The 27,747-nt window shown below is 42.7% G+C and overlaps 1 protein-coding gene across 1 annotated transcript in view; it reads left to right on the top strand.

The window, feature by feature from the left end:
• The window catches only part of ZNRF3 (zinc and ring finger 3), a 187,879-nt gene that overhangs the window by 113,570 nt on the left and 46,562 nt on the right, over window positions 1-27,747 (top strand). The window contains exon 2 of the mRNA XM_073676403.1: window positions 18,692-18,817. Coding sequence (XP_073532504.1) covers window positions 18,692-18,817 — 126 coding nt within the window. The remainder of the gene's footprint in view (window positions 1-18,691; window positions 18,818-27,747) is intronic.

The raw sequence follows: 27,747 nt of genomic DNA, 5'->3' as shown, positions 1-27,747 counted from the left end.
GACCGTGTCTTAGTTGGGTGTGAAAAGATGATCGGAGCTGTTCTGTATGAGTGTTATATGGAGATGAAAAGAAACTGGACAAAATATTTGCAGTGTAAACCTAGTGATATGAACTTTTAATACTTGTGTGAAATGTCTTACAGAAACTTACCATTGACTGAATGTGAACACCAACTTCTACTTGTCATAAAATAACATCTATTTGTATGTCGTGAATGAGTTTTATTACTGATCTATTAACATTTGTATTTGAGCAGTGCAGTACAGTAGTGTTTGGCTCCGTTGCGTTGCTGTGGTCCTGGATTTAGATGAGACAAATTTATTGCTTCGGAACACAGTGCATATATGTATATATATATATATGTATATATATATATATATATATATATATATATATATATATATATATATATATATATACAGTGCCTACAAGTAGTATTCAACCCCCTGCAGATTTAGCTGGCTGACACATGCGGAATTAACTTGGCATTGTGACATTTGTACTGTATATCAGCCTGGAAGTGGGAAATGCACTGCAGCAATTTTTTTTTTTTTACTTTTTAAAAAGTTAATTCAGAGTGTCATTTATTATTCAACCCCTCAAACCACAAGAATTCTGTTTGGTCCCCCTAAAGTATTAAGAAGTAGTTCAGGCACCAAGAATAATGAGCTTCACATGTGTGGATTAAAGATCTCTTTTGCCAGCCTTTTCTGACTATTTAAGACCCTCCCCAAACTTGTGAACAGCACTCAGAAATGGTCAACATGGGAAAGACAAAGGAGCATTCCAAGGCCATCAGAGACAAGATCGGGGAGGGTCACAAGGCTGGCAAGGGGTACAAAACCCTTTCCAAGGAGTTGGGCCTACCTGTCTCCACTGTTGGTAGCATCATCCGTAAGTGGAAGGCTTATGGAACTACTGTTAGCCTTCCACGGCCTGGACAGCCTTTGAAAGTGTCCTCCCGTGCCGAGGCCAGGCTTGTCCGAAGAGTCAAGGCTAACCCAAGGACAACAAGGAAGGAGCTCTGGGAAGATCTCATGGCAGTGGGGACATTGGTTTCAGTCAATTCCATAAGTAACGTACTCCACCGCAATGGTCTCCGTTCCAGACGTAAGGTACCTTTACTTTCAAAGCGTCATGTCAAGGCTCGTCTACAGTTTGCTCATGATCACTTGGAGGACTCTGAGACAGACTGGTTCAAGGTTCTATGGTCTGATGGGACCAAGATCGAGATCTTTGGTGCCAACCACACACGTGACGTTTGGAGACTGGATGGCACTGCATACGACCCCAAGAATACCATCCCTACAGTCAAGCATGGTGGTGGCAGCATCATGCTGTGGGGCTGTTTCTCTGCCAAGGGGCCTGGCCATCTGGTCCGCATCCATGGGAAGATGGATAGCACGGCCTACCTGGAGATTTTGGCCAAGAACCTCCGCTCCTCCATCAAGGATCTTAAGATGGGTCGTAATTTCATCTTCCAACAAGACAACGACCCAAAGCACACAGCCAAGAAAACCAAGGCCTGGTTCAAGAGGGAAAAAGTCAAGGTGTTGGAGTGGCCTAGTCAGTCTCCTGACCTTAACCCAAATGAAAACTTGTGGAAGGAGCTCAAGAATAAAGTCCACATGAGACACCCAAAGAACCTAGATAACTTGGAGAAGATCTGCATGGAGGAGTGGGCCAAGATAACTCCACAGACCTGTGCCGGCCTGATCAGGTCTTATAAAAGACGATTATTAGCTGTAATTGCAAACAAGGGTTATTCCACAAAATATTAAACATAGGGGTTGTATAATAATTGACCCACACTTTTATGTTTAAAATTTAATAAAATTCAACTGAGCAACATAACTTTTTGGTTTGTAAGATTTATGCTTCTGTTCATAAAACCTACTCTCGTTTGCAGTTTGAAGGCTCTAACTTATTTGCATCTTATCAAACCAGCTAAATCTGCAGGGGGTTGAATACTACTTGTAGGCACTGTATATATATATATTATGGAATAACAGGAGATAAGCTGTGTTATGTGTGTGTATATATATATAGTACAGACCAAAAGTTTGGACACACCTTCTCATTTAAAGATTTTTTCTGTATTTTCATGACTATGAAAATTGTACATTCACACTGAAGGCATCAAAACTATGAATTAACACTTGTGGAATTATATACTTAACAAAAAAGTGTGAAACAACTGAAAATATGTCTTATATTCTAGGTTCTTCAAAGTACCCACCTTTTGCTTTGATGACTGCTTTGCACACTCTTGGCATTCTCTTGATGAGCTTCAAGAGGTAGTCACCGGAAATGGTTTTCTCTTCACAAGTGTGCCCTGTCAGGTTTAATAAGTGGGATTTCTTGCCTTATAAATGGGGTTGGGACCATCAGTTATGTTGTGCAGAAGTCTGGTGGATACACAGCTGATAGTCCCACTGAATAGACAGTTAGAAGTTGTATTATGGCAAGAAAAAAGCAGCTAAGTAAAGAAAAACGAGTGGCCATCATTACTTTAAGAAATGAAGGTCAGTCAGTCTGAAAAATTGGGCAAACTTTGAAAGTGTCCCCAAGTGCAGTTGCAAAAACCATCAAGCGCTACAAAGAAACTGGCTCACATGAGGACCGCCCCAGGAAAGGAAGACCAAGAGTCACCTCTGCTTCTGAGGATAAGTTTATCCGAGTCACCAGCCTCAGAAATCGCAGGTTAACAGCAGCTCAGATTAGAGACCAGGTCAATGCCACACAGATTTCTAGCAGCAGACGCATCTCTATGACAACTGTTAAGAGGAGACTTTGTGCAGTAGGCCTTCATGATAAAATAGCTGCTAGGAAACCACTGCTAAGGACAAGCAACAAGCAGAAGATACTTGTTTGGGCTAAAGAACACAAGGAATGGACACTAGACCAGTGGAAATATGTGCTTTGGTCTGATGAGTCCAAATTTGAGATCTTTGGTTCCAACCACCGTGTCTTTGTGCGACGCAGAAAAGGTGAACGGATGGACTCTACATGCCTGGTTCCCACCGTGAAGCATGGAGGAGGAGGTGTAATGGTGTGGGGGTGCTCTTTCTGGTGACACTGTTGGGGATTTATTCAAAATTGAAGGCATACTGAATTCGCTACCACAGCATCTTGCAGCGGCATGCTATTCCATCCGATTTATGTTTAGTTGGACCATCATTTATTTTTCAACAGGACAATGACCCCAAACACCCCTCCAGACTGTGTAAGGCAGGGGTCCTCCAACTTTTTAAACAGGGGGCCAGTTCACGGTCCCTCAGACCATTGGAGGGCCGGAATATAGTTTTTTAAAAAAACTATGAACAAATTCCTATGCACACTGCACATATCTTATTTTGAAGTAAAAAAAACAATACAGGAACAAATACAATATTTAAAATGAAGAGCAAGTAAAGTTAAATCAACCGGTATTTCAATAGGTAGGTAACTGTACCCAATAGGCAGCATAGGTCCCCAATAGGCAGGTAAATGTACCCAATAGGCAGCATAGGTCCCCAATAGGCAGGTAAATGTCCCCAATAGGCAGGTAAATGTCCCCAATAGGCAGCAAAGGTCCCCAATAGGCAGCATAGGTCCTCAATGGGCAGGTAAATGTTCCCAATAGGCAGGCTGTTTCCCCCTTATAATGCCACTAGATGGTGGCCCGATTCTAACGCATCGGGTATTCTAGCATATGTCTCCCGACCCTCCTGTATAATGCCCCATGCAGGATGTCACATCCCCCGCATATAATACCCAATGCTGGATGTCACATCCCCCGCATATAATACCCAATGCAGGCTGTCACATCCCCCGCATATAATGCCCCATGCAGGAAGTCACATCCCCCATATCTAATGCCCCATGCAGGATGTCACCTCTCCCCCATATAATGCCCCATGTAGGATGTGACCTCTCCCCCCATATAATGTCCCATGCTGGATGTCACCTCTCCCCCATACAATGCCCCATGCAGGATGTCACCTCTCCCCCCATATAATGCCCCATGCAGGATGTCACCTCTCCCCCATATAATGCCCCATGTAGGATGTCACCTCTCCCCCATATAATGCCCCATGCAGGATGTGACCTCTCCCCCCATATAATGCCCCATGCAGGATGTCACCTCTCCCCCATATAATGCCCCATGTAGGATGTGTCCTCTCCCCCCATATAATGTCCCATGCTGGATGTCACCTCTCCCCCATATAATGCCCCATGCAGGATGTCACCTCTCCCCCATATAATGCCCCATGTAGGATGTCACCTCTCCCCCATATAATGCCCCATGTAGGATGTCACCTCTCCCCCATATAATGCCCCATGCAGGATGTGACCTCTCCCCCCATATAATGCCCCATGCAGGATGTCACCTCTCCCCCATATAATGCCCCATGTAGGATGTCACCTCTCCCCCATATAATGCTCCATGCAGGATGTGACCTCTCCCCCCATATAATGCCCCATGCAGGAAGTCACCTCTCCCCCCATATAATGCCTCATGCAGGATGTGACCTCCCCCCCCCATATAATGCCCCATGCAGGATGTCACTTCTCCCCCCATATAATGCCCCATGCGGGATGTGACCTCTCCCCCCTATATAATACCCCATGCAGGATGTCACCTCTCCCCCCATATAATGCCTCATGCAGGATGTGACCTCTCCCCCCTATATAATACCCCATGCAGGATGTGACCTCTCCCCTATATAATGCCCCATGTAGGATGTCACCTCTCCCCCATATAATGCCCCATGCAGGATATGACCTCTCCCCCCATATAATGCCCCATGTAGGATGTGACCTCTCCCCCCATATAATGCCCCATGTAGGATGTCACCTGTCCCCCATATAATGCCCCATGTAGGATGTGACCTCTCCCCCCATATAATGCCCCATGTAGGATGTGACCTCTCCCCCCATATAATGCCCCATGTAGGATGTGACCTCTCCCCCATGTAATGCCCCATGCAGGATGTGACTTCTCCCCCCATATAATGCCCCATGCAGGATGTCACCTCTCCCCCATATAATGCCCCATGTAGGATGTCACCTCTCCCCCATATAATGCCCCATGCAGGATGTGACCTCTCACCCCATATAATACCCCATGTAGGATGTGACCTCTCACCCCATATAATGCCCCATGTAGGATGTCACCTCTCCCCCATATAATGGCCCATGTAGGATGTCACCTCCCCCCCCCCCCATATCATAGAATCATAGTATCATAGAATGGTAGAGTTGGAAGGGACCTCCTGGGTCATCTGGTCCAACCCCCTGCTCAAAGCAGGATTCACTAAATCATCTCAGACAGATGTCTGTCCAGCCTCTGTTTGAAAACGTCCATTGAAGGGGAACTCACCACCTCTCGTGGCAGCCTGTTCCACTCATTAATCACCCTAACTGTCAAAAAGTTTTTTCTAATATCTAATCTGTGTCTCCTTCCATTTAGTTTCATCCCGTTGCTTCTAGTCTTTCCCTGTGCAAATGAGAATAAAGATGATCCTTCTACAATGTGACAGCCCTTGACATATTTGTAGACAGCTATTAAGTCTCCTCTCAGTCTTCTTTTTTGCAAGCTAAACATTCCCAAATCCTGCAACCGTTCCTCATAGGACATGGTTTGCAGACCAGTCACCATTCTGGTCGCTCTTCTCTGAACTTGTTCCAGTTTGTCTATGTCTTTTTTAAAATGTGGTGCCCAAAACTGTACACAGTATTCCAGATGAGGTCTGACCAAAGAGGAGTAAAGACCAATAATGACTTCACCTGATCTAGACTGTATGCTTCTGTTAATACATCCCAGAATTGTATTTGCCTTTTTTGCTGCTGCATCACACTGTTGACTCATGTTCAGTCTATGATCTATTAGTATACCTAAGTCTTTTTCACATGTACTGTTGCTTAGCTCTATTCCTCCCATTCTGTATATGCTTTTTTCATTTTTATTGCCCAGATGTAGTACTTTGCATTTTTCCCTGTTAAAAACCATTCTGTTGGTTGCTGCCCACTGCTCCAGTTTATTTAGGTCTTTTTGAATCCTCTCTCTCTCTTCTCTAGTATTAGCTATCCCTCCTAGCTTTGTGTCATCAGCAAATTTAATCAGTTTACCCTCAATTCCTTCATCTAAATCATTGATGAAGATGTTGAACAATACAGGTCCCAGGACAGAGCCCTGTGGTATCCCACTTGAGACATTCATCCAGCTGGATGTGAAGCCATTTACAACCACCCTTTGAGTCCGATCACTAAGCCAGTTATGAATCCACCTAACAGTTGCCTGGTCCCTTGCATACTTGGTCATTTTTTCAATAAGGATGGTGTGAGATACTTTGTCAAATGCTTTGCTGAAGTCAAGATATACTATATCTACAGCATTTCCCTGATCCACCCAGTCAGTGATTCTGTCATAGAAGGAAATTAAGTTAGTCTGACATAACTTGTTAGTTACAAACCCATGCTGACTCTGGTTAATCACTTCATTCTTATCCAGGTACTTACATACATGTTGTTTAATAATTTGTTCAAAGATCTTTCCTGGTATAGAAGTCAGACTCACCGGCCTATAGTTCCCTGGGTCCACCTTCTTCCCCTTTTTGAAGATAGGAACAACATTTGCTCTTCTCCAGTCTTCTGGGACTTCTCCTGTTCTCCAAGAATTTTCAAAGATTATGGAGAGTGGTTCTAAAATTTCTTCTACGATCTCCTTCAGTACTCTGGGGTGTAATTCATCTGGACCTGGAGACTTGAACTCATTTATGTTAGCTAAATATTCCCTCACAATCTTTCTGTTTACAGATAACTTGGATTATTCTATTCCTTTAAAAGGACAGTGAAAATCAGTTGATGTTACATTTTCTTTCTGAGAGAAAACAGATGCAAAATAGGAATTAAAAAGTTCGGCCTTCTCAACATCCTCTCTTACCATTTCTCCATTTTCATCCTGTAAAAATCCTATAGCATCTTTGACTTTTCTTTTACTTTTGACATACCCCCAAAATCCTTTTTTATTGCTTTTGACATCTCTTGCAAGCCTTAATTCATTTTCAGCTTTAGCTAACCTGATACGTGCCCTGCAGGATCTGCAGACTGCATTATAATCTTCTTTAGATATGCCTCCCTCTTTCCATTTAATAAACATTTCTTTCTTTCTTTTTAGCATGTGTTTAAGTTCTGTGTTCACCCATCCTGGTTTCCTTAAATGCTTCCCATTCTTCCTACTTTTCGGGATTGTTAACGATTGTGCTTTGAGAATCTCATTTTTAAAAATTTCCCATCCTTCCTGGACATTTTTGTCCTTAAGGACATCCAGCCATTGGATCCCTCCTATTCTCTTTCTGAGTCTCTTAAAATCTGCCTTTCTAAAATCTAACCTTGAAGTTTGAGTCTTCACATGTCTTCCTCCTCTAGTTATCCAAAATTCTATAATAGCATGATCGCTGCCTCCTAGGGTCCCAGCCACCTTTACCTCCTCAACCATTTCCTCCCTGTTTATAAGGATTAGATAATGCCCCATGCAGGAAGTCACCTCTCCCCCCATATAATGCCCCATGTAGGATGTCACCTCCCCCCCCCCATATAATGCCCCATGTAGGATGTCACCTCTCCCCCCCATATAATGCCCCATGTAGGATGTCACCTCTCCCCCTATATAATGCCCCATGCAGGAAGTCACCTCTCCCCTCCATATAATGCCCCATGCAGGAAGTCACCTCTCTCCCCCCATATAATGCCCCATGTAGGATGTCACCTCTCCCCCCATATAATGCCCCATGCAGGAAGTCACCTCTCCCCCCATATAATGCCCCATGTAGGATGTCACCTCTCCCCCCATATAATGCCCCATTCAGGATGTCACCTCTCCCCCATATAATGCCCCATGTAGGATGTCACCTCTCCCCCCCATATAATGCCCCATGCAGGAAGTCATATCCCCTGTATATCCACCCCCCCATAGTGCCCCATGCAGGTCCCCTATGGCCCCATACAAAAAAAAAAAATCCAATACTCACCTCTCTTCTCAGCTGCTTCTCTGGACTCCAGCGTAGCCCGCATGTTGACGCTGTGCGCTGTGACCGGTCAGGAGAGAGCGCGGTGTAAAGACGTCACCGCGCCCTCTGACCTGAGATGTCACAGAGCATCAGCGGAAGACACAGGAGCTGCTGCGGAGGCACGGGGAGGGGTAAGTATGATGCCGGGGTCCTGATCGAGTGGGGGGAGGGACGGGAGGAGAGGGGAGGGGAGGGGAGGGGCGTCACACTTGTCCTCAGGAGATAAGCGGCCGTAGCCGCTGATCTCCCGACGATAGCCGCATGTAGGTCAGCGGCGCCAGCGGTCGGGGGACTTATGCTGCGAGTAGCCGGCTGCATCTCCCGGCTGCATCGCCGCTGACCTCCGTACCGCACATGAGCCGCTAATGGCCGCCATGTTTTTCAGAAATGCCGCATCGCTGATTGGCCGCGGCCGGACCAATCAGCGACCCGGGATTTCCAGGACAGACAGACAGACAGACGGGATAAGACAATTATATAGTAGATATGCAGGCTGTTCCCCCCCCCCTTATAATGCCCCATGCAGGCTGTTCCCCCCTTATAATGCTCTATGCTGGATGCCACCCCCCATATAATGCCCCATGCAGGATGTCCCTTTCTCACACCATATAATGCCCCATGCGAGATATCACTCCCCTGTCTTTATAATGCCCCATGCAGGATGTCCCTTTCCCCCCCATATCATGCCCCATGCAGGATGTCACCCCCCATATCATGCCCCATGCAGGATGTCACCCCCCATATAATGCCCCATGCAGGATGTCACCCCCCCCATATAATGCCCCATGCAGGATATCACTCCCCTGTCTTTATAATGCCCCATGCAGCATATCACCCCCCCATATAATGCAGCATGTCACCCCCCCATATAATGCCCCATGCAGCATGTCACCCCCCATATAATGCCACATGCAGGATGTCACCCCCCATATAATGCCCCATGCAGGATGTCACCCCCCCATATAATGCCCCATGCAGGATATCACTCCCCTGTCTTTATGTCTTTATAATGCCCCATGCAGCATGTCACCCCCCCATATAATGCCCCATGCAGCATGTCACCCCCCCATATAATGCCCCATGCAGCATGTCACCCCCCCATATAATGCCTCATGCAGCATGTCACCCCCCCATATAATGCCACATGCAGGATGTCACCCCCTCATGTTATGCCCCATGCAGCATGTCACCCCCCCATATTATGCCCCATGCAGGATGTCCCTTTCCTCCCATATCATGCCCCATGCAGGATGTCACCCCCCCATATTATACCCCATGCAGGATGTCACCCCCCCATATTATACCCCTTGCAGGATGTCACCCCCCCATATTATACCACATGCAGGATGTCACCCCCCCATATTATACCCCATGCAGGATGTCACCCCCCCCATATTATGGCCCATGCAGCATGTCACCCCCCCATATTATGCCCCATGCAGGATGTCACCCCCCCATATTATACCCCATGCAGGATGTCACCCCCCCATATTTTGCCCCATGCAGGATGTCATCCCCCCATATTATACCCCATGCAGGATGTCATCCCCCCCATATCATGCCCCATGCAGGATATCACCCCCCCCCATATTATACCCCATGCAGGATGTCACCCCCCCCATATTATACCCCATGCAGGATGTCACCCCCCCATATTATACCCCATGCAGGATGTCAAGCCCCCATATTATACCCCATGCAGGATGTCAACCCCCCCATTTTACACCCCACGCGGGATGTCACCCCCCCCATATTATGCCCCATGCAGCATGTCACCCCCCCATATTATGCCCCATGCAGGATGTCCCTTTCCCCCCATATCATGCCCCATGCAGGATGTCACCCCCCCATATCATACCCCATGCAGGATGTCACCCCCCCATATTATACCCCTTGCAGGATGTCACCCTCCATATAATCACATATGCCTCCATACATTAAAAAAATAAATAAAAAAATCCAATACTCACCTCACTTCTCACTTGCTGCCGCTGCTCTGGTCTGGACTCCAGCGTTGCGGCGGCGGCGTCCCGCTCTGCGCTGCCTGTGACAGCACTCGGGAGGGCGCGGTGTAAAGACGTCACCGCGCCCTCTGACCTGAGACGTCACAGGAAGCGCAGAGCACGGAAGACAGCGGATCTGCAGAGGCATGGGGAGAGGTAAGCATGCGCCTGCCGGGGCCCTGAGCAAGCGGGGGAGAAGGGCGGGCAATGGCACCACTCTCCTCTCCTCCGCCCATAGCCCGGCGGGCCGGATAAAAGTCCTCCGCGGGCCGCATGTGGCCCGCGGGCCATAGTTTGAGGACCCCTGGTGTAAGGGCTATTTGACCAAGAAGAAGAGTGATGGGGTGCTACGCCAGATGACCTGGCCTCCACAGTCACCAGACCTGAACCCAATCGAGATGGTTTGGGGTGAGCTGGACCGCAGAGTGAAGGCAAAAGGGCCAACAAGTGCTAAGCATCTCTGGGAACTCCTTCAAGATTGTTGGAAGACCATTTCCCGTGACTACCTCTTGAAGCTCATCAAGAGAATGCCAAGAGTGTGCAAAGCAGTGATCAAAGCAAAAGGTGGCTACTTTGAAGGACCTAGAATATAAGACATATTTTCAGTTGTTTCACACTTTTTTGTTAAGTATATAATTCCACATGTGTTAATTCATAGTTTTGATGCCTTCAGTGTGAATGTACAATTTTCATAGTCATGAAAATACAGAAAAATCTTTAAATGAGGATGTCCAAACTTTTGGTCTGTACAGTACTGTGTGTATATATATACATATATATGTATGTATGTATGTGTGTGTGTATATATATATATATATATATATATATGAGTGTGTGTGTATACATATATATACACAGGGTGGTCCAAAAGTAGGTGGCCAGAAAATAATAACATTTATTTTGATTTATATATAAAATTATATTTACTAACCCAAGCATAACATTGACAATTAAATTTTATTCTGAACAATAATACAAAAGCCCTTAAATTTTATCAACGCAGGTGCTCAAACTGTTTTCCATTACAATTTGCACAGCTTTGAAGTCTGCCTCTTACACTTCGACAAACTTTTTTGCGCAAGTCTCTTTGGGTATTAATTTCTTGAAATGCATCTCTTATGTAATTTTTTAAATCACTGACAATGGTTTTCCAAAGAGTCTGTGAGGAATAAAAAGTGGAAACTGGTTGGTTGCTAACGGCAACTGAACCAGTTTCGCTTTACACCATGTTTGATAAATCTCCCCCTTCATAACCTTATTACACTTTCTGTCCACCTACTTTTGGACCACCCTGTATATACACACACACACAGACACACACACACACATTTGGTAATGAGAGACATTTTGGTAAATTCTAAAAAGTTCATTTTTTTCTCATTAAAGTACACTGTGCACCCCATCTTGACTGGAAAAAAACAGAAATGTAGAATTTTTTGCAAATTTATTAAAATAGAAAAACTGAAATATCACATGGTCATAAGTATTCAGACCCTTTGCTCAGACACTCATATTTAAGTCACATGCTGTCCATTTCCTTGTGATCCTCCTTGAGATGATTCTACTCCTTCATTGGAGTCCAGCTGTGTTTAATTAAACTGATAGGACTTGATTTGGAAAGGCACACACCTGTCTATATAAGACCTCTCAGCTCAGTGCATGTCAGACCAAATGAGAATCATGAGTTCAAAGGAACTGCCCAAGGAGCTCAGAGACAGAATTGTGGCAAGGCACAGATCTGGCCAAGGTTACAAAAGAATTTCCGCATTGCTCAAGGTTCCTAAGAGCACAGTGGCCTCCATAATCCTTAAATGGAAGAAGTTTGGGACCACCAGAAGTCTTCATAGATCTGGCCGTCCAGCCACACTGAGCAATTGTGGGAGAAGAGTCTTGGTGAGAGAGGTAAAGAAGAACACCGAGATCACTGTGGCTGAGCTCTAGAGATGCAATAGGGAGATGGGAGAACGTTCCACAAAGTCAACTATCACTGCAGCCCTCCACCAGTTGGGCCTTTATGGCAGAGTGGCCCGACGGAAGCCTCTCCTCACTGCAAGACATATGAAAGCCCGCATAGAGTTTGATCAAAAACACATGAAGGACTCCCAGACTATGAGAAATAAGATTCTCTGGTCTGATGAGACAAAGATAGAACTTTTTGGTGATAATTCAAAGCGGTATGTGTGGAGAAAACCAGGCACTGCTCATCATCTGCCCAATAAAACAGTGAAACATGATGGTGGCAGCATCATGCTATGGGGGTGTTTTTCAGCTTCAGGGACAGGACGACTGGTTGCAATTGAAGGAAACATGAATGCGGCCAAGGTCAGAGATATTCTGGATGAAAACCTCTTCCAGAGTGCTCTGGACCTCAGACTTGGTCGAAGGTTCACCTTCCAACAAGACAATGACCCTAAGCACACAGCTAAAATAACAAAGGAGTGGCTTCAGAACAACTCTGTGACCATTCTTGACTATCCCAGCCAGAGCCCTGACCTAAACCCAATTGAGCATCTCGAGAGAGACCTGAAAATGGCTGTCCACCAACGTTCACCATCCAACCTGACGGAACTGGAGAGGATCTGCAAGGAAGAATGGCAGAGGATCCCCAGATCCAGGTGTGAAAAACTTGTTGCTTCATTCCCAAGAAGACTCATGGCTGTACTAGCTCAAAAGGGTGCTTCTACTCAATACTGAGCAAAGGTTCTGAATACTGATGAACATGTGATATTTCAGTTTTTCTTTTTTAATAAATGTGCAAAAATGTGTTCATTTCTCTTTTTTTCAGTCAAGATGGGGTGCAGAGTGTACTTTAATGAGAGAAAAAAATGAACTTTTGGAATTTACCAAATGGCTGCAATGAAGCAAAGAGTGAAAAATTTAAAGGGTTCTGAATACTTTCCGTACCCACTGTATCTGCTTACCTGCACAGGCAATAATTCCATCACCTGGGCAATACTAAGGAAATCCTGAAAACATGAACTGTTGGTGGCCCTTGAGGACTGGGGTTGGGGAACTCTGCATTAGACTAAGGGATGTAGTCCTGTTGTGTGTCTGCTTCCTCTTTCCCATGTTGGATGGCAGTCAAGAGGCTGACCCATACACTTTAGGTCATCTGCCAAGCCTTCTAAAATCGGCAGATTCTAATGTGGATGATCAAACAATTGATCCTACTGCCGAAGCAGATTACCCATTTCTAAAATGTGTCATGGTTAATCTATATTGATGTATATGATAGTTTTGTCCTACTTAGGTTGGTTCCTGGAGTTGTTTTACTAAGTTCTAGAGTCTACAATATTTTAGCCACTTATGTCTTATATAATGTGTGTCATTTATAGATTTAATTTAATGGATGTAAAATTAAAGAAAACTCCCAAGAGTTTAAGATATATTTTAAAAGATATTTTTTTTAAAAATGACTTTAGATACATAGTGTCATATTGTCATAAGAACATGCTCATATGATACCATAGTTGGAACTTGCAGATTTATACTTGTTCTACATTAATGATGCATGGGTCAGTGCTTATCGCTCTCTTTCATAAGTTGATAGTAATAATTGCTATTGGAAAGATCTATGAGTTTATGTATAATTTCTATTGGGGTGCTGATATGGTGAGAATGTTTGGATCAATAGCAGAGCTGTCTGTGCTGATAACTGGGGGATAAAGGAGATTTTAAATGAAAGTGGAACTTGTCATACGAATTTGTGACCCATGAGAAAGATTTGAGGACAATAATTTGCCTCGGTTTCTGCTCCTCACCCTGTGCACTCTCCCTGCCAACGTCCCAATGCACAAAACTCTCTTTTTTCCCCTTTTGTTTTGTCTTTATCAAGCTAATCGGATTAAAGGCTCAAACATTTCAAAGAAACTTCTGAGGCCCCTTTAAGATTGCCCACCCTTGTCCCCTTTTTTTTCTTCTTTTCTGATCTTGCGCATCTCTCCCCCTAAATATTGCTGAAGGAGAAAATAACTTTTTATATTAAGACTAATATTATTAACAAAATAATTAATAATCCTTGCTGCACACAGTATGTATAGATGATCGCTACTTAGAAATGTACGATGACTAAAATTAATCCCTTCACATGTTACTTTCTCTTCTTTCTAGTATTCCACCAATTAATTAAATGAATTTGTCTCATTTTAGGCTGCTTTTTCATTTCATAGTAACTGCAGAATAAACTGTTTCATAGCAAAAAAATATATATATATATATATGAACCACGGCTGCAAATTGTGAACACAGTCTTATACTTATCAGTTTAATCACTGCTATTCTGGTGGTTCACAACTGCAGATCATTTACCCATGTGATGGCTGCAGCCAATCACTGACCTTAGCACTGATACCCGCATGTACAGCATGAGGTTGCTGAGGGCAGTGATTAGCTGCAGTGGTTAGTGGAGGATTAAAGAAGCACTCCTCCTATCAAAGTTTTTATGCTCTTAATATATTGCAGTCATCATATTATATGGCACTGTGTACTTAACAATTGCTCATTTTGCCTTTCTACCCAGCTAATTCTTTGTTTTCCATTATTTCTATGACATCACATGATTAATAGCTGACTAGCTGAATCCTTCTAAGCTTTGTGTTGGAACGGGAGGTCAATTTTCCCTGCATGAGTCATGAGTCACTGCAAAAGTCCCTGGCAGGGGGAGGAGAGAGCAGCTGGGCCAAGAGTTAAAGACCCGAATGATTTTTGCAGGGAAAAAAGACTTCCTATAGCTACATAGAGAAGAATTTACTGGGTATTAAGGCAAGTTGTAAGTACACAGAGCTATATAATATGATGATTGCAATATATTAAGAGGATAAAAACTTTGATGGGAGAAGTGCTTCTTTAAACAGATGAGTGAGGCTGCCCTCAGAATTTCATTGTGCTCAGCAACACATGTCCTGCTTACAGCAGCACAATGATTTTTAAAGAAGTCTCAGCAAAATTTTGTACATCCCCAATTCAAAAAAGTTGAAACACTGTAAAATATAATAAGAATGCAATGATAGACCATAGAAATTGATGACAGCAACACATCTGAAAAAACAGGAACAGGGTTAACAAAAAGCTGGAAAAGTAAATGGCAGTAATGAATATCAGTTGGAGGGTCAATTTTCAACTAAGTCACATGACTGTGTAAAAAGAGCATGTTAGAGAGGCAAAGTCTCTCAGAAGCAAAGATAGTCAGAGACTCACCAACCTGTGAACAACTGCGTCTAAAAATTGTGTAACAATTTCAGAAAAATATTCTCCAATGTAAAATTGCAAATACTTTGAATATCACCAAGGCTGTGGAGTCGGTAAGCCAAACCTCCGACTCCGACTGCGACTCCAACTCCGACTCCTCAATTTCCATGACACCGACTCCAACTCCCGACTCCACGACTCCGACTCCCTCATACATGGCTCATGTTTAAGTGATAAATTTACGGTAGCACAGATTCATCTCAGCTGAAAGTCTAGACTCTTAGGAATAGGACAGACATTTATAGGACATTTCATAACTTTACAATGCAGCAATAAAGCAGATTTAAAACATAAGTTTTACTAAATAGTTAAAATTTGTTTACCACAAATACACAAAACATACATATAAGACAGACACCGCCCTTATCTCTGTATGAGAAGAATGGTGACAATAGTCAACCCACTAATACAAGGGCAAAAATCCTCTATACCTTCTCATGCTATAATCAGAAGACTATCACCTGGCTTTGTACAGCCATTAAAGCAATACAGTATAGAGGTAAAAAAATGGAACCGTCTCACCAATCCAGTGGGATGAGGCGTCCCGTCCGAGGTCCCTCGGGTCAAACAGGGTGATGTTCAGTCTCTAACCCTATTATTCCCTGTTAACAAAAACTGACCCTAGGACCCCAAGACTCCTGCCCTTACAAGGGCAGTCCACAGCTGACCCTACGTGACTAGTCAGCCCTGGAATTGCCCTAAAAACTGCGCCTCTCGACTCGTTTCCTCATCATCGGGTGATTCATCAGGGGATGGTACACATAGATTCAGGAATGTAGAGAAAACCTACAAGAAGACTGTTCCATTTTTTTTTACCTCTATACTGTATTGTTTGAATGGCCGTACAAAGCCAGGTGATAGTCTTCTGATTATAGCATGAGAAGGTATAGAGGATTTTTCCCCTTGTATTAGTGGGTTGACCATTGTCACCATTCTTCTCATACAGAGATAAGGGCTGTGTCTGTCTTGTATGTATGTTTCGTGTATTTGTGGTAAACAAATTTTAACTATTTAGTAAAACTTATGTTTTAAATCTGCTTTTTTGCTGCATTGTAACTTTTGATTGGCAGAATTTGGCCGGGAGGCTGCTTTTGAAACTAAATTCCCTTTTTGGCTGTTTATTACATTTCATAACTTTCCCAAATTCTTATGAAAAAATATTCCCCATAAACTGCATTGAACTACTGTAGCCAATTTATTATATATTTTAGGAGTTGGATTCGGTCCATTTTATACCGACTCCACCAAAATGGACACTGACTCCGACTACACAACTCCAACTCCACAGCCCTGAATAACACATAATTTATATAGTACATAATATCATCAAAAGATTAAGAGATTCTGGTGAAATCAATGTGCACAAGGGACAAGGCCAACGGTCAATATTGGATACTCATAATCTATCGGCCCACAAGAGGCAGTGCATTAAAAATACGCATGATTCGGTCTTGCAAATCACTGCATGGGCTCAAGAATACTTCCAGAAATCATTGTGTGTGAACACAGTTAAATGCAATTTAAAGCTCAATCATGCAAAGAAGCTATATATTAACCTAATCCATAACTTCTGCCGTCTTCTCTGGACCAAAGCTCATTTCAAATGTACTGATTGAAAATGGAAAACTGTTCTGTGGTCAAATGAAACTGGTCTGTGGTTTGAAATTCTCTATGGAAATCATAGACACCGTGTGCTGCTGTCTAATAAGGAGAGAGACCATCCAGCTTGTTATCATTGCATAGTTCAAATCCCTGCACCTCTGATGGTATGGGGCTGCATTAGTGCCTATAGCATGGGCACTTATACATCTTGAAAGACACAATAGATCATGACATGAGTATCCAATATTGACTGTTGGATGCTACACAATAATAGACATGGCCTGTCCCAACTTTTTTGAGATTGTTGCTATCAATTTCTGAGTTTGTTTTTTTTTCAAATGAAATAGAAACGTGTAACCTTCCCCTTCTGATCTGTGTTCTATGTTCTGTTGTAAATAAAATATGACTGAAGAGATTTCCAAATCATTGCATTCTTGTTTTCTTTATATTTACCAGTGCGTGCCAACTTTTTTGGAATTGGAGTTGTATGTAATGGTGTATAAGGGTATTAAAATACTTGCCATGGTCTTCTCCAGTTTCTTCTTCTGCCCCACGTGACTTGAAATCAGAAAATTCAGCTCATGCAGGGGTTTGTTTGGACGTCCACAGAAGTCGCTTTCTCAGTATATAAGTCTATGGAGGTTCGTTCTGAGCCTAATAGACTTGCACTCAGGGCTGTGGAGTCGGAGTCGGAATTGGAGTCAGTGTAAAATGGACCGACTCCAACTCCTAAAATATATAATAAATTGGGTACAGTAGTTCAATGCAGTTTGTGGGGGATATTGTTTTCATAAGAATTTGGGAAAGTTATGAAATGTCCTATAAATGTCTGTCCTATTCCTGATCTAAGGGTCTAGACTTTTAGCTGAGATGAATCTGTGCTACAGTAAATTTATCACTTAAACATGAGCCAAGTATGAGGGAGTCAGAGTCGGAATTGGAGTCAGAGTCAATAAAATTGAGGAGTCTGAGTTGGAGTAGGAGGTTTGGCTTACCGACTCCACAGCCCTGCTTACACTGTTAGGTGCTGCCGCTCCGCACAGCAGATGCTATCGCTCCACACAGCAGATGCTATCGCTCCACACAGTAAATGCTACCGCTCCACACAGCAGATGCTAGCGCTCTCCATAGCAGATGCTAGCCCTCCACACAGCAGATGATAGCGCTCCCCTCAGCAGATGCTAGCGCTCCCCTCAGCAGATGCTAGCGCTCCCCACAGCAGATGCTAGCGCTCCACACAGCAGATGCTAGCGCTCCCCACAGCAGATGCTAGCGCTCCCCTCAGCAGATGCTAGCGCTCCCCACAGCAGATGCTAGCGCTCCCCACAGCAGATGCTGTGCTAGCGAGCAAAGCCGCAGAGTGGTCACATCGGCTAGAAGAGGACTAGGGCAGTGCTCGAAGCTGAAGAAGACTGTGATCATGAATATTTTAAGACACTTAGACATTATATATATATATATATATATATATATATATATATATATATATATATATATATATATATATATATATATTAGGACAGATTATGGAATATTGCTGAGACAACTCCTTTAAGCAAGTTTACAAACAATTTAAACCAACGATTGAGCTTTTTGCTCTTTTATTGGTCTGTCTAAACAGACTGGAAATCACCAAACAATCGGGAACGATGCATTCTTTTTCCAGATTATCAGCCAGTGTAATTGGGCCCTTAGGTGTGTAGTTTTTTTCTATCATTGTTTTCTGAAGAACAGAATATTTATGGTTTTTCACTTGCTAATTTTGCCCCCATTCTTTATCGTAGATGCATCCTTTGGGACTTTGCAATAACAACGACGAGGAAGATTTGTACGAGTATGGCTGGGTTGGAGTGGTGAAACTTGAACAGCCTGAAATGGATCCAAAACCATGTCTGACTGTATTGGGAAAGGTAAGGAAGCCGTAATGCCAGTGTGAACAGTACCTTATTTATCACTCAGCTGGTGACTCTGTTAGCTGTGCAATGACAGACTAGATGCTGTGGTAACTGCTGTTTGCTTACATTGTATTAGGAAATTGCTAGTTGAGTTTTTTTATGTAATCAGTAGAGCAGTGTTCCTCAACTCCAGTCCAGTCTATCCCCTGTACAATACTAAGGAAATACTGAAAATACGACATGTTGGTGGCTCTTGAGGACTGGAGTTGGGGAACACTGCTCTGGAGTGACTCTAATCCCGATCTCTGCGTATTTTCAGCATTATATGTCTACATGTACACTCACATCATTTTTGCACTGAAGAAAAAACACACACACTATTTTTCATACGTAATTACGCTGGTGTTAGACTTTTGGCAGGGAATAACATTTATTTTTGGTTTCCTCACTCCTTTAATCAATTAAATCTGATGTTCATGCCTTTTCCTCTTACTTCCCTCTGGGTTTTTATGGGAGTTTAGCCAAGACTAAAAAATATTGAGCTAGTTTCTTGCCATTTAGTCACCATTCTAACACTTTGTATTTTTGTGCATTTTAGAGGCATATGGCGTAGGGGGATGTTTTACCCTATGATTTAAATATTCTTTCAGAAGGGGTGATGGACTGAAAGTGTTACATGTTTCATTGCAGATTTGAAAATGTCCCTTTCTAAAAACCCATTTTTTTTTTTGTCATGACTGACTGTAGGCAATACATGACCTCTTGCTCTTAGATTGCCATGGTAGCAACAACAAATTAACTTTTCTGTGCATTGACACCCCACCATATACTGGAGTGGTATACCATTGTTAGTAATGGACCATTAATCTGAATAGGGCTTGCAGAAATCCATGTTTTGAGGTTTTTTTGACTGCAGATGTCCTTTTTTGATGGAAACCGATGAGATGCTTCTATTTTATGACCAATTTACACTGCAACTAATGAGCACCAATTGAAGTTTTCCGGCGCTGGTTTTATGGCCAGTTTACATGGGCTGACGAGCATTGATGGGGACAAAATAATGGTTCTGTCCCCATGTACAGTGCTCGGGGCGATGTGGTGCCGATATTGATATTTATGCATGCACATATATCAGCTCACCTGACAAACTGGTGCTTTGCTTGTTTGTCGGGTGGTTGCCGGGACAAGCGTGCCTACTTGGGTTAAATTCCCGATTACCATGTTGTGTAAAGGGCCATTACATACCATGTAGCTATGAATATTTAATTTGCATGAGTCATCAGATAGTAAAGAGTTATCCCCTGTGAAATCTTGTCTTGCACCGGTTTGGGGGTTCGATGCTTCGCCTAGAAGCTTCCATGCGGGTGTGTATATATAATATGTACAGTTGCAGTTGAGAATCCTGCTCCTGTCTTCTTTTCTTCTCTCGTTTCACCCTGAAGCCAGGACACCTGCCTCCACAGAGTTATCCAGCCTTTGATGTTCAATAAGCAGCGGTGGGTGGGAACAGGGAGAGAGGGGAGTCGAGAGGCCCTCCATGTTCCTGTTGCCTATTCTAAAAGACAAGCAATGTCCAGACTTGTCAAAGAGGAATTGAGTGTTTGTATATGTAACCACACAACCTCCCCCAAGTATTCTCTCAGGTGTGTCTGAGACGGCGGGAATCTGAAAGATACACAGGAACACCGCTGGAGAAATGTGTGTGACGGTGCCATCTCTGGAGCACTTATCTTTATTGCATATTCATCCTCTCTGGACATTGTAACCTGTGTCGGCTTTTATCTAGTTCCAAGCTTAGGAAATCTCTGTAAATGTTAACAGCCTTAGTTAAAAGCTTTAATAGGACTGAGCTGAAATGTCTAGCAAATTATACAATATGATTGATGGAACAATGGTGGAAAAAGCTGCTATCAGATTGGAGGGCCTAGTTGTAGCAATATTTATTTTTTTAATTTATTTTACTAATTGATATAGCGCCATTAATTCCACAGTGCTTTACAGACATTATGGGCACTGTCCCTATTGGGGCTCACAATCTACATTCCCTATCAATATGTCTTTGGAGTATGGGAGTAAATCTGAGAACCCGGAGGAAACCCACGCAAACACGGGGAGAACATACAAACTCCTTGCAGATGTTGTTCTTGGTTGGATTTGAACCCAGTACCCCAGCGCTGCCAGGCTGCAGTGCTAACCACTGAGTCACCTTGCTGCCCCGGTATGTTTTATAAATTAATGAACGGTTTTGCATAGACATTGAACATGCAGTTTTCATAATTTGCAGAATTTGAATTTAAAAATTTGATTATGTTCTTTTGCTCAAATCAATTTTTTCAAGGCTATGAGTTTTTGGTCCGTTTTCAACGCTGCACATTTTCACTGCATCAAAATTGCAACGTCTTACAGTTCAAGCAAAGTGGATGGGATTTATAGAAATCACATGCCCACTGTGCCTTTTTTTTTTTTTTTTTTCACTCGTCATAAACTGACCTGCGGTGTGTGTTTCAAATTCGCAACACGTCAATTTCCTGTGCGGAAACTCAAGTCTTATGTGCCGATTTTTCCCATAGACTTGCATAAGTTGTGGAAAATCTGCAAAAAAAAACCGCACATGTGATTTTAGTGCGTTTCCGCTGCAGAAGTCGCATTTAATCTGCACATGACTGTATCAATAAAGTTTTGTCAAAGCCAAATACCAGAAAGCATCAAAAACAAAGCAGCTTTCTTTAAAGCATGACATACCAACAAGAGACAAAAGCTGCAGCATAAAAAACGCAATAAAAATGAGTGTAAAAAAATGCACACAAAAACACAATGAAAAAGCACAAGTAACCTAATTTAGTTAATAGGTGCAGAAAATCTGCAACATCAAAAACTCACCAAAAGCCCATCAAAGGGACATAGACTAAGATGTCAGAAAACAGTGGGGGGAAATTTACTAAGATAAACAGGGACAGAACTCTAATATAATTTATGCCAAAAACCTGTCTTACATGGCTTGCACCACTGTTATGTGTTTTAGACACTTTCTGCGCCTTGCTGAGCAAAGGAGCAGGTCTTTTTGGAAGTGAGGTCTGACTTTGGTAGGGTAAGGCGTTTGGCTTGATATAGAACACTGTGCCAAAATGTAAACACTCATTAAAAAGTTTTTCTGGGCAGAGATTTTACATTTATATACTTTCTGTAGCTCAAACTCATGTTTTAGCTCCCCATTTCTGTGCTCATTATCCTTCTCATCGGAAGCAAGGAGGGATCCCTGCTGGTGAGCAGGCCGTATGATGATCTTCAGCGTGTTCTCCGCTTGTCAGAGTGCTTTATTTCACTAAACAAAATTATTTGTAAAATAACCCTTTAAGTGACTGACTGTCCATTGTCTTCATTAGAGGTGTAACCAGGGCATAAGGTTAAACATGCTTTTTACTATATTTAATGTATGATTTAATGTATCCTACTTTGTCAGATGAATGTTTTATAGTCATGGCCGAAAGTATTGGCACCCTTGAAATTGTTCTAGAAAATGGAGTCTTTATCCCAGAAAATTATTGCAAATTACACATGTTTTGTTAAACACGTTTACTTCCTTTTGTGTGTATTGGAACAACACAAAAAACTGAGGAAAAAAAAGGCAAATTGGATATCATTTCACACACAACCTCAAAAATGGGTCAGACAAAATTGTTGGCACCTTTCCAAAATTGTGGGTAAACAACTTTGTTTCGAGCATGATGCTCGTTCAAACGTACGTGTGGCAAGTAACAGGTGTGGGCAATATGAAAATCACACCTGAAGCCAGATAAAAAGGGGAGAAGGTGACTCATTGTGTGCATTGTGTGTCTGTGTGTGCCACACTAAGCATGGAGAACAGAAAAAGGAAAAGAGGACTGTCTGAGGGCTCAAGAACCAAAATTGTTGAAAAATATCAACAATCTTAAGGTTACAAGACCATCTCCAGAAATCTTGTCCACAGTGCGCAACATAATCAAGAACTTTACACACCATGGCACTGTAGCTAATCTCTCTGGACTTGAACAGCAGAGAAAAATTGCTGAAAGGTTGCAACACAGGATAGTCCGAATGATGCATAAGCAGTTTTAATCAGGTTCCAAAGAAATTCAAGCTGTCCTACAGGCTCAGGGTGCATCCGTGTAAGCGCAAACTATCGACATTTGAATGAAATGAAACGCTATGGCAAGAGACCCAGGATGACCCCACTGCTGACACAGACATTAAAAAAGCTAAATTGCAGTTTGCCAAAATCCTTCTGGGAAAGCGTCTTGTGGACAGATGAGACCAAGATAGAGTTTTCAGTAAAGCACATCATGCTACAATTTACCAAAAACGGAATGAGGCCTACAAACAAAAGAACACAGTACCTGCTGTCAAATATGGCAGAGGTTCAAAGATTCTTTTTTTCTTTTTTTTTGCTGCCTCTGACACTGGGTGCCTTGACTGTGTGCAAGGCATCATGAAATCTGAAGATTACCAATGTAGTGCCCAGTGTCAGAAAGCTGGGTTTGCGTCCTTGGTCATGGGTCTTCCAGCAGGACAATAACCCCAAACATACTTCAAGAAGCACCCATAAATGGATGGAAACAAAGCGCTGGAGAGTTCTGAAGTGGTAGCAATGATTCCGAATCTAAATCCCATTCAATACCTGTGGAGAGATCTTATTATTGCTGTTGGGAGAAGGAACCCTTCATATATGAGAGCTGGAGCTGTAATTTTGCCTGACCGCCCCATAGGGTTGGTGAAACTGTACAAGGTGAATTTTAGAATATTCTCTCGTGTGATTACACGAGGAGTTTCTTCTGATTCTTCTGTTATATACATCAAATAGTTCATTTTTTCACCATTTTTTTCATCTGCATGCTCCTCTTTAATTTTCATTTGTTTCTGAGCTGGTGGGTGAAAACTAGCTGTTAGGCTATGTGCCCACAATGCAGAAATGCTCCGGATTTTTCCTGAGCGTTTCTGCATCTCCCTGGCAGAAAAAAACGCATGCGAATTGTACATGCGGATTGTACATGCGGATTGTACATGCTTTTTTCCTGCCAGGGACATGCGGATGTGAAGCGTTCTTCACATGCATTTCCGCATGCGGGTTGACAAGCGCTTTCCAAACGATTTTAGCATCACTTGGAAAGTGCTTGATAACTTGGTCACACTATATAAATCCATGCAAACGCTCCGCTGCCGACAAGGGAGAACAGAGCGCAGCGGGGGCCGTCAGAAGGTAAATATAACATTTATTTTATTCTTTTTTTAACAGGTTCTATGGTACCCGGGTCCGGAGGAGAGTCTCCTGTCCTCTAGACCCAGGTACCATCCGCACATTGAAACGCGTGGAATGCGCATCTACATATGCAGTGATGCTTAATCCATGCGTTTCAATGCAAGTCAATGGCGGCGAAAATGCAGCACTTCCGCAAAATAATTGGTAGTGCTGCGTTGTTTTCCTCAACAGTATGTAGACAGCACATGCGGATTATCATTGGGGACCATGACAGGCCTTCTACCATGCGTTTTTTAAGCGTTTCTGCAGCGTTTTTGCCGCTGCGGAAACGCTTAAAAAACGCTTCGTGGGCACACAGCCTTATGTAGTTTTCTATATACAGAACACAGAAAATAGGAACTCTTGCTCCCCTGTCTCTGTGTAGAACATGTTCAGAAGCAACATGGAGGACATTATAGAGCAGTACTGACCATTGTAGCTGGGAATTCCTCTCTGAAGTAAAATAAGCACTTTACTTGTAGATAACAGCAGTCTGTTTGTCTCACTGCCTTTTTCTCTCACTGTACTCATCCTTCCCTTCTCCATAAACTTTTACTTATCCCCCAGGGAGCTGGCAGTCTTTCTTGTCAGATTTCTGAGTGAATTTTCAACTTCACGGACAAGGGGTATATAAATGGAGAGAGAACCATACTCCTCTCATAAGATATATTACCAAGTTTCTCTGCCAGTTTTGGTAATTTTTGGAATGTCTGTTGAAATTAGAGACTGTTAAAGTCTACTTAAAATCTAAGAATTTCAGGGGTAGTGAACTTTAATTTGTCATTTTCCTTGTGTTTTCTGAAATTGGGTACAGGGAACTGAGATATGGAGAGGTGTTGTAAGGTTCTGTCAGTGTAAGGAGCTCCACCACGCCAATCCATATAGCGCGGCTTATTTATGTGATTGTGATATTAGGATTAGCTGCAGTTACACCTGAATGTTTGTTTTGAGTGGCGTCAAGCTTTAATATGGATTAATAAAGTAAGCATTTTAATCCAGTCTGTGTATTAGACGTGATAATTGTACAAGCTGTCTTGCAGTGGTTAAAGGGGACCTGTTAGATCTTCTGGCATGTCTGTTCTTATAAATACTTGTATTCCCCATGAAATAGCAATGCTTAAACATCTTCTCTTAGAACACTTTATTGTGGCATTCCTCTGTTATTCCTCATGAAAATGCATTTATGAAATAAGAAGTGCATGTTACTATTCACACTATCTGGTCAGTGCTGATAGAGCGTATATATCGTACAAGCTGTAGTACTGTTTCTCCGGGTAATGGTACTATCCTCTAGTGAGGGAGAATGACGTGAATGATATTAGGATAGATTTTAAGGTGAAGTCTATAGTAGTAGTAAAGGTCCGCCACACACATTAAAGACCACCAGGCCATACAATGTGTATGAGGACCTTCGGGCTCATTCCCATCACATGATGTCAATGGAGAGAAGAATCGGCCATTTTTAATCCTTTTGCTCTCTCTTGAGAGAAGCTGCCACTGAAGGTGTCTGACATCGGCTTTCTCCACTCTAAATACAGAGCCCAGCACACTTTTGTGTATGTGTAACTCTTACAAGAAAGCTGATCTAAAGGCCAAGGCCACCCATGCATAATTAGATGAAAGCTGTCCGAACCTACTAATTTAGGCAGGACTTTCCAACCATCTGATGTGTATGAGTGCCTACTTATTATCTCCCAACAGATGATGTCTGGTAAGACAAGTATTGGGCTGGTGGAATTACCATGACTGATGATTTCCTACCGATGGGGTATCAATGTATAAGTAGTGGACAACCTCTTTAACCCTAGAATTGGTGGCGGTTCACAGATTTCAAGAAGATAAGGCCTTCTACTCTCCCTCCATCTCCAGAACACCTGAACACTTGGCCGAGCCCAACACAGATATGTATGGGGAAGTCAGAAGAGATTTCTGTCTGCCAAATGAACGTTCTTTCGACAGCTATCTTTATGGCCAGCTTAATAGTTATGGCCACCCTGAATGAGTAATGTAGATTTTTGTTTAATAGTCCATAAATAATTACATATATTTAGAAATAGGTATATATGGTAAATGATTCACTGTAAGCTCTTTTCTTTCTCCTTTATCAAGGTTGCTGTCCGTTCTTCTGCTGTCCATATAACTGGGGCTCCTTTGCTTTGTAAAGTACAAAAGGTCGGGCCATGAAGGACAGGGCAAGATAAAAAAGCGTGCTGAGGAAGGAAAGGGATAGTCAGTCTGTCCTGTATCTCTCCTGCACATAAATAGTTATCAGGCAGTGTGAGAAACCTAAGGCCTAAGGGCTCTGTGTAATCTAATACGTCCTAGGCCTCAAATAACCTCCTAGCCGGCTACACATCTAAGAGAGTCTTTTAATATTTCAGACGCCTTCTTTCTATGAAATACACAGAAGCTGACATTCTTCATGTAGAGTTATACACATTAATGCTTCTGTTCCAGCGAGTGTACCTGTACCTGGATTTTATAGGTGTGTAGTAGTAATAATAATAATTGTGTGCGTTTAGAATCCCACACTATTTTTATTTAATTTGAATGTCTCTTAATATTTTGGGAGGCTAGTTTTCACATTTCCACATTAGCCACAAACCAACTACCAGCTAGTATGATAGTATGGGCTTTCTGGGAGACCACAATTGTTGAGTCACTTGTGCAGCTGAACTTGCTGACAGTAGCAGGAATGGCCAACAGGGTAATGTGTATGGGAGCTTCTTGACACTTCCACCACCAATTCATGTCAGGAGACTGTTGAATTTCAGCCGGCGATCCTTTTTTTTTTTCTTGTGTAACGCTATGTTCACACTATTTTTTTATGCAAATTTTCAGCTGTGTTTTACAGTACCAGCAAAGTCTGAGATTTGAGAAATCTCATACACAGATTGTTTTTTGTGTCATCAGTATTTTGTGCTTTCCATGTTTTTTGCACAATAGAGCATGTCACTTCTTTCAGCGTTTTTTCAGCATTTTTTCAGCATTTTTCACCCATTGAAAGTAATGGGTGGTGAAAAATCGCTGAAAAAACGCCTAGTGTGAACATAGCTATCATGTTTTGCTGCGTTTTTACTGAAAAAAAAGCAACTAGAGAAGTATGTGGAACTCATTTATTTTTGTGATTTTACCATCTTGTCTTGGTCACCTGAGATGGCAGTTTGGATTAGGACAGTTTAATTAAATTAGTAATGTGTAAAATGTAAATATTAGCTGAGCTAGGTGTGAGATTGAACTATGCCTGTGGCCCACGTAGGTGTGAAATTGAATAATCCTTGACCAGCTCAATGGCAGACCATAGTGTGAAAATAAATAGTGTCCTACAAACTCAATGTACTGTGAGTGTCTTAGGTAAACTATTCCTGAACAATTCACCTCCCCCCACTGTTACATTTGAAATTTTGGTTAATATGGTTTCACGATATGACTTGCATTGGTGACCTGTGTTCATGCTTCTGTGGTGAAAGCAAAGCTGAACTTTGGGAATCTGAAAAACGCACCAAATCTGCGTTTTTGACGCAGCTTCTTTCCTGCCAAGAGATCAGGTTTTGCTGCAGAAGAAAAACGCTGAAAAAACGCCAAGTGTGAACATACCCTAAGAGGAGCCACTTTACGGAGTCTGGCAGAAGCTCTCTCATAGAAAACACAGGAGCGCTTGGCCGAGTCCAGA

This window comes from Phyllobates terribilis, unplaced genomic scaffold (genome assembly GCF_046119375.1).
Source record: "Phyllobates terribilis strain yellow unplaced genomic scaffold, ASM4611937v1 Scaffold_1__5_contigs__length_1240528914, whole genome shotgun sequence".
Classification (NCBI taxonomy): Eukaryota; Metazoa; Chordata; class Amphibia; order Anura; family Dendrobatidae; genus Phyllobates; species Phyllobates terribilis.
This window is presented reverse-complemented; position numbering and strand designations above follow the sequence as displayed.